General features: G+C 41.7%; 1 protein-coding gene across 3 annotated transcripts in view; it reads left to right on the plus strand.

Moving 5' to 3' along the window:
- ECPAS (Ecm29 proteasome adaptor and scaffold) overlaps window positions 1–15,460 on the plus strand; it is a 69,024-nt gene that overhangs the window by 17,296 nt on the left and 36,268 nt on the right. For all 3 annotated transcript variants that reach the window (XM_054184837.1, XM_054184836.1, XM_054184838.1), the window contains 13 exons: window positions 3,148–3,316; window positions 3,809–3,948; window positions 5,493–5,574; window positions 5,838–5,957; window positions 6,137–6,222; window positions 6,473–6,551; window positions 7,668–7,717; window positions 8,274–8,340; window positions 8,447–8,569; window positions 9,691–9,794; window positions 10,828–10,951; window positions 14,007–14,087; window positions 14,847–15,075. In XM_054184837.1, coding sequence (XP_054040812.1) covers window positions 3,148–3,316; window positions 3,809–3,948; window positions 5,493–5,574; window positions 5,838–5,957; window positions 6,137–6,222; window positions 6,473–6,551; window positions 7,668–7,717; window positions 8,274–8,340; window positions 8,447–8,569; window positions 9,691–9,794; window positions 10,828–10,951; window positions 14,007–14,087; window positions 14,847–15,075 — 1,454 coding nt within the window. The remainder of the gene's footprint in view (window positions 1–3,147; window positions 3,317–3,808; window positions 3,949–5,492; window positions 5,575–5,837; window positions 5,958–6,136; window positions 6,223–6,472; window positions 6,552–7,667; window positions 7,718–8,273; window positions 8,341–8,446; window positions 8,570–9,690; window positions 9,795–10,827; window positions 10,952–14,006; window positions 14,088–14,846; window positions 15,076–15,460) is intronic.

The raw sequence follows: 15,460 nt of genomic DNA on the forward strand, positions 1-15,460 counted from the left end.
GATACAAAACAGGATCCTAATTTTAAGAATGGGATCACCATCTTCCTTATTTAACAAAATGTCTTTTTTCTACTTAATTAGGTGTTAACACTGTTCTGTCCTTGACCTCTTTTGGGATCACAGTGAAGCTATGAGACGTGTGAGCTATCTGTTAAATAACCAAACCTTTAAAATAGAAGCCAGATCAAAATGCTTGCTCATCTTTCTGCAGTTGAGTTTTAAGGCTTAGTCCTCCAAGGTCATAAGCACGCGTAATCTCTGAAAACTTGTGCTTTCTAGAATTGAACTTCTAGTAACAAGATTTGTCTTTCATCTGTTTTGTGGTGAAAAATGTTTTAAGTGTAATGGCGTGTCTTGGTGTGAGCGCTGTTTCTGAGAGTGAGGATGATTTACAGAGCAACTTAAATTTACTGATCACTGCTTGTTAGGAATCTTCTAGTGTCTAAAATCAATACTTTCTCAAAATCTATTTTCCACTACCTTTTTTAGTGTCTTTGTATTGCTAGCGGAGCTTTTGAAAGAAAATAGAAATAATTTTAACAGTAGAACACACTTCTTTTTTCTGACAGTTCATTGATTCCCGTAGGATTTTTCTGAGCACCTAACTCTTGATCACCCAAGTGGATTAACCTGAAGGAATGACTTTTAAAATAGTGAGCATGTGATGTTTCTCCTTGTAGCTTTGCTAGAGGTCATGCTCCCATCAGATGTTGTGGGGGCCACTTTCTTACCATTTGAGTGCGTAGAGTTTTGCAGCTTATAGTTTAAAATGCTTAGCCTGCTCCTCTATTCACAGCTCACACGCTTCAGTTTGCCCAGGTTGTTGCTCTCAGCTTCACCCCACACCGCTGCAGCTGTAGCTGCAGCAGATGAAGTCCTTGGGCTTTGAAATGAGACTTCACTTCCTTCCATGCTTTTGTACTCTGGCCAAGCATGACAGTTTTTAAATACTCAAAGACACCGCAAGAGTAGGGGTGAAGGTTTCATTTTCTTCCCAGATGGTGCTCAGAGAGTGTCTTCAGCTGGCCTGTCTCTCTGGATGCATCTCTTAAGGTCTTGTTCCCCAGGGCGAGACCATTTGCAGCCCTTTACAGCTAATTTATGCTTGGTAGAACTTGTTCTGTCATTGCCCGGTTGTGAATTAGCCTTGCCAGTCTGCATGCAGTAAAACAACCACAAAGCCTAACTGTAGGGCTTAAACCTCATAATCAAGTTCAAGTGTTTTAAGTAGTGAGACTTGGGATGAATGTTTATCCTTCTTGTTGAGACTTTTTACTTCCTTTTGTTGCCTGTGCGATGAATGCAGAACAGATTATGGCTGGCTGGAGCAAAATAATTCTTACTGGTCTGTGCACTACAATTTTGATGCCTTCATGTGTTGACTAGCTTCCAAGGATACAGGGAGAGTCGGCGTGGCTTTTGTGAGAGTATGGAGATGTGCACGGGGCAGCTAGACTAGTCAGTCTCCAAAATGACTGATATCTAAACTTCACCTTTATGGTTTTTGCTTTCCTTCCCTGCCCAGCACTAAAATTGCCGTTTTCCAAGACATTATTTTATTTATTTAATTTTTATATCAAGGATTGTTCCCTGCCACGTCATCTTGTTGCGTATGCTTCATTATTTCCCTTGTTAGGTTTACATTTTTCATAGGAATCATACAAATGTTGTTAAAGCTTTTAGTACAAGTTTCTTGAATATAGTACTGTCTGCCGACTACGCCAAATTCTGTTGCGTGAAACGGGGCCAAGCGGTTTTGGCAGAAGATAAACCCCCTTGCGTTCTAACACTCCTCACCGAGGTGGGAGGCTAGGTGCGGCTAGGTTTAAATTCTGAGTGATGCCCAATTCAGCACTATCAGTCCAATCGCGTTTAATATGTATTAAACTACTACGATTTGGATACACTAATAGTGGACTGCACCTTCAGTCTAGTCGTGCTCCTGAACTAGCACGGCCTCTCTGTAGTTTTGGTCGCGTTCAGTGAGAAAGCGAAACGACTAGCTACTTAAACAGTGCAGTTTATTTAAACAACGGATATACAGGTTCCTTAGGATTGCCGGTGATAAATACACTGTCTGCAAAGCACGTGCAAATAAAGATATTGCTAAGTATACAAACGCGCGACAAAATTATAAACGATACAGCCTGGCTATAAATGTAGGGTAGAGATTCTCTAGAGAAATTTCTAAGTCCCCGAGAAAGCGCTCGGTGTAATCGAAGTCTTACCCAAAGGCGTCCCTATGGGGGGGAAGAGAGGCTCAGCCCGTCGACTGATCCCGGAAATCAGCGGTGGAATTCTTCGCGATGGTGTCTTCCCTGACATCCCCTCTCTCTTGGGCTATTTTTATATTTTTTTTTTATCTTCAAAGTGGAGTTTGAGTGACTTTAGTCATACGTACTTTTATTATGATTAATGTATTCAAGGAGGAGTGTTCACCCCTCGGGGGCGGATAGCCTCCGGGATGGAGGTGTGTTTTGGTACATTGTGGTGAGCAAAGTTCGCACAAAGGACAGCATTTCATCAACATTTGACGAAATGTTGGCTCGGGTAGCGTGTAGGCCGCTTATCAGTTCCGTAGTACGATCTCGTCCCCATATCTGCTATTTGTCACAAGGGAAGGCCACGGAACAAGCGTGTTCCGTTCCATCCCTCGTGTAGTTTCGCAAACAACCTTGTACAGGGAATCACAGATGTTGCATTCTTCGTGTGCTAGCTGCGGCTGTATTCTACCTCAGAAGCCTCTTGATTTTATGACTTTCCTTAATGTGTGAACAATGCTGTATTTTTGTATTCTTGGCCAATTTAGTAATTATTCCACAACTTCTAATACAAAAGTTGAACATTCTGGTTCATAACCTGAGATAACTTTTCAGAAATGCCAATGGACCCTACTCTCTCCTAACTGAGGTTGGTTTTTAAACAGTTATAGTAAGATCATTGTGGCTCTTGCAGAATGTGCTGGGATAACTGGTAGCTGAGTCTCAACAGAGTAAAATTCTGTCCTATGTCAGAGTCATGGGATTAATTAAAGAAGAACATGTGAAGTTGGGACAGGTTATGTTTATTCCTTCATTCCAGCCTCTAATTCAGCTGGCAATGTGGATTGGTAAAGCCTCTAATGAAACTCTTTTCCTACCTGCTTAGGTTCGTATTGAATGAATCTCAGAGTCGACAAAACATGCCCTCGGCCCAGGGTTCTTCATCGAGTAGTGTGGGAGGTCCTGGAATCCCTCAGCCGCCTCCAGGGATGAGCTTTTATGCAGCCAAAAGGGTAATTGGAGATAGCCCATGGACACCAGAGCTGCTGGAACAGGTACTTGCTGTGGGGCTGGTCCTTAGTGAACTGGTGGTGGTAACAATAACGGCTACAGAGGAATGGAAGGCTGGAGGGAAAATATGTAACTAATCCTGACCAGGTCTTTAGTTGCCGTGAGGGAATTTATTGAGGGACTTCACCCAATGCCTTAAGGAGCTTTACCACAGTGAGATGGGGTGGGAGGTGCCAGCAGTTCTCAGAGTTGGTTAGGAAGCAACCATGACTGCACTGTACTCCTGTGTTTTCCTCCTAAAGTAGGTTACAAAACTCTTATGTTTATGGAAGTGTCCCTTTTTAGCAGAGAAGTAGCAGAGTATCCCTAATTGTAATGCTGGTAGTACTACTGGGTGCTGCTGAAGAGGTGGAGAACATGTGAACTTCTCCTTAGCAAGCAGAAGCCATCAGTTCAGACAGCTGAACTGCTACGGTTATTGTAACGTGTGTTTTCTTGTCAGTAACCCTGCCTTCACTTTCCCCACTGTTGAACAGTGTAAGCTGGGGATAGTGAAGTTCATTGAAGCTGGGCAAGTGCCAGAACTGGAAGCTGTTATACACCTGGTTGTAGCCTCCAGTGATACAAGACACAGCGTTGCCACTGCAGCAGACCTGGAACTAAAGAGCAAGCAAAGGTATGAGTTTGGGTGTTTGGAAAAGATGGTGCTAGTGTTCCTAACAAAGCTAGCTGCAGTTAATGTAGTGCTCCAGAGAGACTGTGCTCCTAAAGGAGGAAGGCTGCAGTCCCTTGCATACCTGCAAAGCTGCACTGTATTCGCAGCAGGCTGGGAATGGTGTGGCTCACAGTCTTGCAGCTGGGAACATCACTTGGCTCCGGAGCTGACAGCTTTAGCTGTCTGTGTTCAATCATCTTTGGTATTGCTTTTGAGCCATTTGTTTATTCCTTGGTTTCCAGATTGCCCTCTGTTGATTATCAATGGTCAATAAGACCTCAGTAGGTGATTCATAGCTGGTCAACTTACCTATATTGTCTTTCCCAGAAAAGTATACTTTCATTTAAATTATTAAGGCAGTAAAGAGACTGTAATTGTGAAGTGGACCATAGTCTAGGCGGTTTGGCAGCCACTGTTGTCTGCATTATTAAAGCATTTGCACATCTGCAGTCCACCTTTCATCATCTAAAGGCAATGTTTCTGTCTTTAACTTATCAAGAGGCCAGTGTAATTGCTGTTGGTACTATTTGTTGAGTCATTGATCGTGCAAGGTTTGCTGGCTCATGTAGGAGATGCGGAGCAAGAGAGGCCTGCCTTTGAAATGTGTATGTGGCTTCCCTATTACTAGAAGTATAGGACTGTTTAACTTGGAGTCAAATACGTAATGTGAAACCTTCTTTATTGGAGTCTATTCATGTGCCTCAATCATGACAGGGGAGATGACCCTAGTAAGTTGACAACAGCCTGGTTAAGAAAGGCAGTCTGTCCTTTGCTGTTTGTCTCATCTTTCCCTTCCTGTTGGTATTCTTTGCCTGGAGAGCAAAATACATGTGTGGACAAAATGTATGTTAACATGCAACGTTAAATGTCTTTTATGGGAAATATATGCTACTTCACAGCTCAGTTGCTTGGAAATCAGTTCCCTTACTGAAAGAAAGGGATGGTTCTGTCTCCTCCACTTTTTTCAAGCATGCATGCTTAACTTTTTGTTTTCTGTGGGGTATTTTTTGGGTATGTGTGTGTGTTCCAAACAGTCTCTTCAATAGCTAGCATTAGATGGTTATCGTGGGCAGACAGGCTTTTCTGAGAGACCGAAATGAAATAGTCCTAGAATTAAAAATACCCTCTTCTCTATTGAAATGTCAAAGCACCGAGGTTGAAGAATGTGGAGAAATTTGTTGACAGATGACCATTCTGTATTCAATCAGTAGACTACCATGGTTTATACGTCTTGTTTCAGTGAGAGAGAAGGGAGCACATAGGTTTCTCGTAAATTATTTTAAATTATATTGTCAGAATTTGTAGGTGAAATTTGTAATCACTTCACATTCTTCGTGATTATATGTTATGTGGATGTGGGAGGAGTGATTAGAAGTCAAATTAGATCTATTAAAACTCTGGTAAGAACATGAATATGATGCAAAATGCTATAAAACATAGATTTCAAAAAGTAATCAAAGGTTGGAATCTTAACATGTTGGTGTTCAATGTGTTTTTTTCTTTAGTTTAATTGACTGGAACAATCCTGCTATCATCAACAAAATGTATAAAGTGTATCTTGGGGATATACCACTGAAAACCAAGGAGGTAAGATTTGCCTTCAGAGTTGCATACCTGCTTAATTTCTGAAGCTGTAATTTTAGTTGCCTTATTGTATTTGGAGAAAACACGTATGTGTGTCTTAAATCTATCACTTCCTTGATCTCTGCTTTCACTGAACCTTTTTGGTATTGAATAAATTTTTTTCTCTGTCCCAGTGTGTTCTGATTTGCAGTAGGAAGTGATTTAACTAATTTAAAAGTCCTGCTGTCCAAAGATGCACTGTATTATTTCAACTCTCTTTCTGACAGGGATCTGTTCTGAAACCAGAAATGAAACGAGAGTCAGTCAGCACCCGTGTTAAATTAAAGATAGTTCCTCATCTTCTGCGATCCAGGCAAGCTGCAGAAACTTTCCCAGCTAATATTCAGGTAACACTTGCGTTCCTAAGCTGCTCTTCCTAATGAGATTAATAATACAGTTCCTCCAGTACTTAGGGGACAGAAGCACTGTTACTGATGACAGCGTTTAAAGAAGAAGGGGAATTGGAAAACCTTTGAGAGTGAGGCCAGATGTTCTCTATAATCTGCTTTTTATTCCTTTTGACCAGGTGGTTTATGATGGACTCTTTGGTGCAAACACAAATGCAAAGCTGAGAAGTCTGTCCTTGCAGTTTGTGCATCATATTTGTATCATGTAAGTAATTTGGAGTGAACACAGTGTTTTTTAGTTATTTGCCTAGAAGCCACTCTGTTTACTAAATATATAACTGAACTAAGGGCAAAGAAAGAGTACTAAAACTCATAGAAAGTAGAGTTTGTTCCTTAGTCACACATTGAGTTGTAATTTCTCAGTTTAACAAAGTTGAGAAAAAATGATGCTGAGAAAAGATACTTTTGAGGGATGCAAAAGGTAATACTTTGTTTGTTGGTGTCTCTAATTGCAGTTGTCCAGAAAGTAAAATAAAGCCATTGGGCCCAATGCTTCTAAATGGACTTACAAAGCTGATCAATGAATACAAAGAGGTAAGCTGAAAGGTTCTTTGACATAGAGCTATAGTTCTTCCTATGAATACAAGTGAAAGACAAATACCTTTATGATGGAAACTGGTAAATCTCTTTTTTGTAGTTGCCTGAGAGGCTATTAAAGGACACTTTTTAAGAAATTTTGTTGGAATAGAAGCAAATACCTTAATAGGCTGCATAAGGGAACTGTTTTACTTGTTTAACAGCTATGGATAGGTGCCTGAACACTATTTGTGAAGTCTCAGGAAATAATAGTATTGGTAATTTAAAGAGTGAGGCCAGAGTAGCATCTAGCTGCTGTTACTCATTACTCCAGAGCATGCAGGGGCCTCAGCTCCAGGCGTGTACCCCGGTGTGATAAGCAGCTGTATAGGCCCTGCTTGTAATACCTTCCATCCTGTGTGTCCAGGGATGGTATTGCTGTGGCAAGGGTGTTAGAAACAGAACCGCAAACGCCACTGTGGCCTGAAGAGATCTTCCCAGTGCCACTTCAGAAGGGAAATTGCCCACAATATGCCTACATGTATCTTATGAAGGGCTGATGCTGCAGACTTCCTCTTCTGCAGCTTTGATCCTCTTGCTGGTTCATTTGAACTGTTGGATGTGACCTCTGGCCTGAGTTGGTGTTGAGCACATGAGCCTCCCCTGCCATTGGGAAGGGCATGAAAAAGGAGTGTTCAGGGGGAAGTAAGCCCATATATAAATGTGCTGTGTTGGTCATCTGCAGGATCCATTGTGCAAAACAGCTTCCTTTGTGTAAAGCTGCTGTTTTGGGCCAGTGGAAGGTTTCTGTCCCTTTGCTACTGTTTCATGTACTTACTGAATCTCCTTAGCTGTCCCGCTTGAAATAAAATGTGAGTAGCTAAGACAGAAGGGAGATTTACATTTTGTCACCATTCATAATTCTCTTTTTCTTGTGGAAATGCATGCTTTCTCTGTTCCTACATAATGCTTTTATTCCCGGATACGATTATTTTATGTTCCAGGATTCTTTGTCCATGAAAGCCTGTTTGAGCACTTTGGACACAGGATTTAAAGTAAATGTTTAATTATAAGAGACATGCCTTTGCATATTTTTGGTTTTGCTGAATTTTGTTTATTGTTTTATCATTCCAGGATTCAAAACTGCTGTCAATGGCATACTCAGCGGTTGGAAAGCTCTCCAGGTAACTGAATCGCCATTTAAGCAATGGGACGTTGAATAATTTTTCCAGAGTAATCTGTTAATTTATCAGCAGCAAGCTTTATGCCACCTGCCAATTTTGCGATTGAGCATATAGTGCAGAGAAAAGCATTCTTCTTTTGACATCTCCAGAGATGTAGAAAGAAATATGTTTTTAGCTGATAGCTTCTCTAGCAGTGATTAATGGCAGCTCATGAATTATGCACAGAATTGAAGAAACGGTTCCACTTTCTGGATTGCCAGAAACATAAATTTAAGGAATGTACAGCAAAGACCAGAGGGCATGAAGCTAGACAAGTGGCTAGTTCAGTGGTATACTGGTGATCTACGTGATTGTCCATAGAATATCTCACTTTACAAACTGTGTTAAAAAGGGGTGTGCTGCTCCATGATGGAAATGGATAAGATAGCACAAACTTTCTGTGCTGGTTCTGTCTTGTTTGACAGTTAAAATGTGGGATGAGGGGAAGACCAGTGAAATGTGAAGCATTTCAGTTTAAAAATACAAAAACCTTATGAATTCAAATATCTTGTTTCAGCCGAATGCCTCAGCTCTTTACAAAGGATATAGCACTGGTACAGCAGTTCTTTGAAGCTTTATGCAAGGTGGGTGCTGGGGGGGCTTTGGGAAATCATTAGTATTTTGTCCTGGTTTTGCTTAATTCTTGTCACCACACACTGTAAAGTGAAAACTCTCGGTTTTGTACTGCAGGAAGATGCTGATACTAGGCTTGCCATTCAGGAGGCCTTGTCTATGATGGTTGGAGCATACAGTAACTTGGAAGGAGCCCAGCGCACCCTGATGGAAGCTCTTGTAGCTTCTTATTTAATAAAGGTATTTTCAGTGGAGTCAAAATTAAGTACCTTTAAAAAAGAGGTGTTCATTGTTTTCCTGTTTCCTGACACTTCATGATATATACTTTTGGGAACAGGTCTCCCTTACTGATTGTATTGGCCTGTCTGGGAGAAGAGGGGGGGTGTATGCTCAGATGAAGTATTTTAATGTGGTACAGTGGCTGCAAGGAGGGTGACAATGCAGTTCTCTATTTGTGTTCTGTTTCGCAAAGAAATGAAGCCGTTGCAATTGCCCTGTATGTTTCTTATGGTCTTCTCCTAAGAAAACTTGGAGAAGTAGATGTTTCAAGGACAGTATCTTGTGAAACGCTTTGTGAAAGCAAAAGTTTGGTAGAAAGGATCGTTCACTGCCGAGTGGGGATTTCAGTGTGCTGTGTGATTTCTAGTGTTATAAATCACCTGGGAAACTCCCCAGGAACTCAGCCTTGAGACTGTAATCCAGAGGAAACCACATTTCACTGGCTCTCTAACTTTACTGAGCATCCTGTTTGTTTTCAGAATTCCTCAGAGGTCTAGTTTTTCAGAAAGAATGCTTTTTGTATGCTCTGTGTTTGCATGGGTACTCAGGGTGTCTGTGGAGGTATATGTATTTCTAGTGGTTGCACTAACAACTCTGTAAGAGACTGTTTTCATGATGGTGACTCTTTTGCCTGAGTCCTCAAGTGACCTAGGTCTCCAAGCAATACAATTCTGAGACTATCTGAACCCACCCTAAGCTAATGTTTCTTTTCCACGTCTGGCTATGCTGCTTTAAGTGCAGCTCTGTTTTGTGTGGGTACGTGATGTATGTCATTATTCATTTCAAAACTGCCTGGGTGGGGCAGTTCAGATGTCTAAGAATTAGTGATAAACCTGATTTATGATTCCCAAAAATTAGACAGTTCATTCTCCACTTGAGTATGTATGACAAGCTAGCTTTTCTTTTCCGTCTCCTGCCAAATGAAGAGTTGGCAAGAACAGTCTCTCAAAATGTCTAAACTCTTTGAGTCATGTTGGTACCAGAGGACGAAAGAGATGACTTGTGGTTTACAAGTGATGAGTGCAGGTCATTATTGTGTTAATTTAAAACCCAACCATATGTTTTTGTGTCTTATCTTTAAGCCTGAAGTTCAAGTACGTCAAGTGGCTGTGAAATTTGCCAGCACAGTATTCCCTCCAGATCATATCCCTTCCAGATACTTACTCCTGTTAGCTGCAGGAGACCCGTAAGTCGTTTTCCTTTTTAAGTTATCTTCATAAACACACACACACATTTGCAACCAATATATATTTGGATTAAATATGAATTCATATATATGTGTGTATGTATGTATGTGCATAAAAACTCATCACTGAAAATCAAGTATGTTAGTTTTGAAATTAACCTTTACATAGAGCATTCTTGACAGTTCTGTGGAGGACTGCTGCTGTGCCTTGTGGTGATCTTTGGCTTGGATTCTTTTTCTTGTTTCAGATGAACTGCTTTCACTAAAGCACTTCATGTTAACAATCAATTGCAATTGCAAAGTAAAAATGCATTAATTGAAATCAGCTTTACAGAGGCTAGGAATTATTTTTTCCTGGTAAATTCTATCAGTCTATTTTCAGGTTGTATTTGCAAAGAATCAGGAGCATGCATTTGTGAGAGTTGCCACTCTCTGATGAAGAGCAGTTGGCTGATTAAATTACAGTAATAATTTCATTTGCAGTTTTCTATTACTGCAATTTGTGGTGGGGGTTTTTGTGCAACTTATTTTAATTGCTCGATTTTTGGTGTGAGTAGCTATTGTTAACTAAGGAAAGCTAAACAGATCAATTGCAACAAACCATGCTGTCATTGCAGTATCAGCAGTGTTTCAGGAGTTGATCTTCTGTTAAGCAGGTAGCAATAAACCTACTTTGTAGGTGTCAGTTGAAGCTTGACTATAGGAAGTGATGGGGAGGACGAGCGTGTGGGAAAACAAGAACCAGGAACTGATTGGTGGTGAACACTTGCAGGATGTAAGAGGAGCAGAAGTGGGGTGATCCAGACTGTTTTGCAGAGGCCACTCATAACTATCTTTTTTGCTTCCCCCTCTCTAAAATAAGCAAATCGTTAAATGTTCTAATGCAAGCTTTTTTCCCCCTTCCTTTCAAAAAAAACCACTTCTCATTTAAAAACTTTTCGTTCTCCCCCAGCTTCCCAAGATATCTTAGTGCTCATTAAAGGCCATTTATTCTGGGCAAATAATGTCTGTTTCTCATCTTTTCTTCTGAAAGGCGGGAGGAGGTACACGGAGAAGCGCAGCGGGTGCTGAGAACATTTCCTGGTAAAAATGAAAAGGAGAGTTCTGGGAAGCAGATGCCTTCCTTCCCTGAAATGGTCCATTACATTCAAGACAAGGTACAGTGCTTCTGTCCCAGTAAATGACAAATACATGCCTGATGGTCAGGCATATAATAAGTGTGGTCTTCCCTTCCCTGTATTCGTCTCCCTCACCTCCCCTGAGGAATAAAGTTAGTTAAAATCATGGTGAAGACCCCACATAGTATTGCATTACCAAGATTAGCACTCATTGTTACCTTCTGCTGGCAATAATTGCAGGAGATCCAAGTGTTAAGGAGGCAGATCCTTTAACAAAGGAATTATTCTGCTTTGATGCTGTTTGTGCAGAAAATGTGCGGAGTGAGGAATCCAGTGTTCAAAGGTGATAATCCACCATGTTTCACAAACATAGTTTGCTCACCAGCACATTATTGAAGGGTCAGGAAGGTCACTCTGTGGTTGGGCTAGTGAAAAATAATACTTTACATAAAACAGAAAAAAGATTTCAGGCTAGGAAAGGAGATACTGGACCAAGCGAAGAAGTCTGGTTTGTTGACATAGAGTCTTAATTATTCACCTTCATTGAAATCTGGAAATAATGGCCATGTAAATAACCTATCATGACTTTAGTGGAACATGCCAAAAACTGTACCACTGAGTTTACCCTTACTGTTTGCACTGAGAGATCATCTGAAGAAGTGTTAAAATCTTGTTCGTATTACATACTTACGTGTGTAGCAGCTGTACTAGGCTTATAAGGTATAAAGATGATGTGGAAGGTCACTGACAATACTTTTTTACCCTCTGATGGTCTACATTTTTTAAAAATGTCACAAATATATAATGTTGGAGCACATCTGGTTTTGCAAGAGACCTGTGACAGCAGAACTCTTATACCTGAGATATTTCTTGTGAAGTCACAGAATCACAGAATGACAGGGGTTGGAAGGGACCTCTGGAGGTCATCTTCCAACCCCCTGCCAGAGCAGGGTCACCCAGAGCAGGTTGCACAGGAACGTGTCCAGGCAGGTTTCGAATGTCTTCAGAGACGGAGACTCCACACCTCTCTGGGCAGCCTGTGCCAGTGCTCTGCCACCCTCAAAGGAAAGAAGTTTTTGCTCATGTTGAGATGGAATTTCCTGTGTTCCAGTTTGTGCCCGTTGCCCCTTGCATCACTGAAAAGAATGTGGTGCCATTCTCTTGACACTTGCCCTTCAGATGTTGATAAGCATTGATGAGATCCCCTCTCAGTCTTCTCTTCTCCAGGCTAAACAGACCCTGTTGCATTAGAACAACAGTATACAACAGAAATGTTCTGTACTGTGCTGGTGTTGTACTCTCCTGGTGTACTCTGCTAGTATATGAAGTATTTGAAGCTTTATGAAAAAACTTGCTTTTGTCCAAAGTAGTGGTTATTCAAATAGATACAAAAAAAATAACAAACCAAGATCAAGTTTCAGATAACACTGTTAAATACCCGTCCCCTTGTAGTTAATTTTAAAATTTTCCTTGACTTCTGTAGTGTCATTAAATAACTATGGATTGGCCTAGTTTATTCACTACTGAGAAAAGCAAGATTCCCTCACTCCTGGGTGAATTTAAAAAACATTTTTTGAGGACTCTTCAGATCTTAATAAGGCGTATTAAAAAAACCTTGAGGTACTTTTCTTTGATTAGTTATCTTGAAGTGTGAATTTTCACATATCTTGGATAATCTGCGAGTGTTGGAGATGTTGAAGAAGTTTTTATGCATTGCTTGGCACAGCAGGCCAAGATGCAAAATGGGTTTCCTGCATGAGTTAGCATGATCCTTCCCTCCCCCTGAAAGAAAGTGTATGTGAAAGAGTAGGACATGATCTGCTGGATATGGTTGGGAACCCATTCTTCAAGGGAGTTGTCTTATGGTTCACTAATTCAGGTTTTCACTGATGGTTCTGGATGTCATTGAAGTTCCAGTGCAGCAAAAGATCTAAGCACACTAAGAGATCATAGAATTACAGAATCATAGAATGGTTTGGGTTGGAAGGGACCTTAAAGATCATCTTGTATCATCCCCGCTGCCATGGGCAGGGACACCTCCCACTAGACGAGGCTGCTCAAACCCCATCCAGCCTGGCCTGGAACACCTCCAGGGATGGGGCATCCACAGCTTCTCTGGACAACCTGTTCCAGTGCCTCACCCCCCCGACAGGAAAGAATTTCTTCCTAATATTTAATCTAAATCTCCCCTCTTTCAGTTTGAAACTGTTAGCCCTCATCCTATTGCTATGCTCCCTCATGACATGTCCCTCCCCATCTTTCCTGTAGGCCCCCTTTAGGTACTGGAAGGGCTGTTATAAACTCCCCTCGGATCCTTCTCTTCTCCTGGCTGAACAACCCCAACTCTCTCAGCCTTTCTTCACAGGAGAAGATCTCAGGATCTGTTGACTTCTGTGCAGCTGCCTTGTATGTTTATTCAGAAGCAAGGCTGCCGTGCTGAATCCAGCCCTAGCACTGATGTGCGTATCACCTAAAGAATATGGACGTGCTTTGCTGCGTTTGCAGTGGCTGTTACTGGAAACCTCCTGTTCAGGTGTTTTTCTGCTGGAATATTCCTGCTTGTCAAAGCTAACATTTTCACGGAAAGGACTTGCCCACTTGCTGCAGCAGCCTTCTGCCTCACAGGCAGCAGGGCCTGGGAGCCTCCCTGGGTGTCCAGGTCCCAGCGCTGGGGACGCCTGGCTGCTCTACAGCCTGTCCAGACAGAGTTGAGGTCTCCAAGCGTCCTGGCTCCCCGTCAGCTGGGCTGCCTCAGAGTTTGCAAGTTTATGAGGTGTTTTGTTTTTAAATTCTAAAGCACTTCTTTTTTTCCTGAGGGGAAGAAAGAATGTTGTCCTCCTCCAGCCTCCCCTGACGTTTCCTCTCATGAATTCAGAGTTTCCACTTTCTGAGTTGATAGGGATGTAAAGTTGATGGACCTAAACTGTACTATTACCAAGTGCACCGTGCCTTTTTTATTATAGAACTGTTGTACGTTTTCAGTTGCAAAGTGGAGGATAAACATAGTTGCATCAGCAAAATTTCATCGACCTTTCCAACATCTCTGCTGCTCATGGGTCTCAATGTTCAGCTCTTAATATACTCTGTTGTTTAGGCCTGTCACCGAATGAAAACTCCGGCTAAATATATGACTGGAACTGCAGCGTTGCCTTTCAATCCTGCCACATTTGGAGAGGTAATTGCCTGAGCTTACTTCCTCAGATATGTATACCAATATTTATTTAGAGCACAGTGTAAGAAGCTAGCAGTTACCATAAATCACCCTACGTTCTAACATTCCTCTTTTAAACAGATGTTAGGATTAACTCTCTTTCCTTTATCTGTCTGTCCTTAAATGGCAGTCTGAACAGGATTTTCAAGGGGGGTGGGAGGACTGTTCCCAAGAGGGCTGCTCCGCTGCTTTCTGCAGCATACCTAGTGTAACAGCTTCTCGGAGGGAGAAACTGGCAATCCTGTGCAGAAGTCCTGTTATTCTCCTCGAGGCTGTTCTGTTCACAGCAGATTCCCTGGCTTCAGCGATCTGTAGACACAAAGCTCAGATGGGATGCAAGGTCTGTATTAGCCATGCGTTGGGTTGCATTTGTACACATGCCAAATTGCTGTAGGGTACAGGCTGAACTGCCTGCAAGGACGTTGCATCAGCTGGTGATAAACCAAAAGTCTCTGTATGATTTAATCTTTTGAGAGTGATGCAGGCACTGCAGGGTTGTCTGCTTACACAGGTGTATTGTAGGAACTGGTCCCAAGATTTGTCCCACTTTATATTTGTTCCTGTCTCCATGCTGACTCTTCTGTCTATATTTGATTAAAGAAGGAAACATTTGTTTTGGTTACATTAAGTACAGCATATTCCTTGCTCTTTTATTTTGTCTCCTCCATGGTTTTCCAAGTGCTCGTGCACTCAGTATCCTGTGTTCTTCTCTTCTCTACTTAGATAGTGCTGTACCTGCGGATGTGTCTTGCTCACAGTGCAGGTGTGGTGCCAACCTCACAGAGCTTGGCAGATATGCAAGATCATGCTCCAGCCATTGGACGTTATGTAAGAAACCTCCTGTCTGGCAACCACATAACTTTCTCTTCCTCCTCCTCTTCAAAAAGTGCAGAAACCAACCCTGTACATATATATATTGGCCTTCTTCAGCAGCTGCTAGCTGGTGTTGGAGGTAAGCAGCTGTGTGCAGCATCATCTTGAAAAAAAAAAAATCTTCTCTTATTAGAAATGAGTTGCCAGCTCAGTGCTTTGAACTTGGCTGCAGCAATCACAGATTTGCAACACGAACTGCAAACTCTTCAGCTGAAGCTTGTTCTCTTCTGTGCTGCTGTGTAGGTAGGAGAAAGCGGGAGAGTAAAATTGCAGCATCAGTTGACATAATGCTTTAAAATTCTGAGGCTTTCTCACCAGTGAATGTTGTGTCTTCCTCACTCTTGATAATAACGTGTCTGTGATAAGTGTAGTCTTAAAGCACTTGAAAGCCTTCAGAACAAATTACTACTAGAATGTTTTTTGCTATTAGTTTCCCTAGTATTTCTGAGAAATACTATACCCTA

The sequence above is a fragment of the Rissa tridactyla genome, chromosome Z (assembly GCF_028500815.1).
Source record: "Rissa tridactyla isolate bRisTri1 chromosome Z, bRisTri1.patW.cur.20221130, whole genome shotgun sequence".
NCBI classification, from domain to species: Eukaryota; Metazoa; Chordata; class Aves; order Charadriiformes; family Laridae; genus Rissa; species Rissa tridactyla.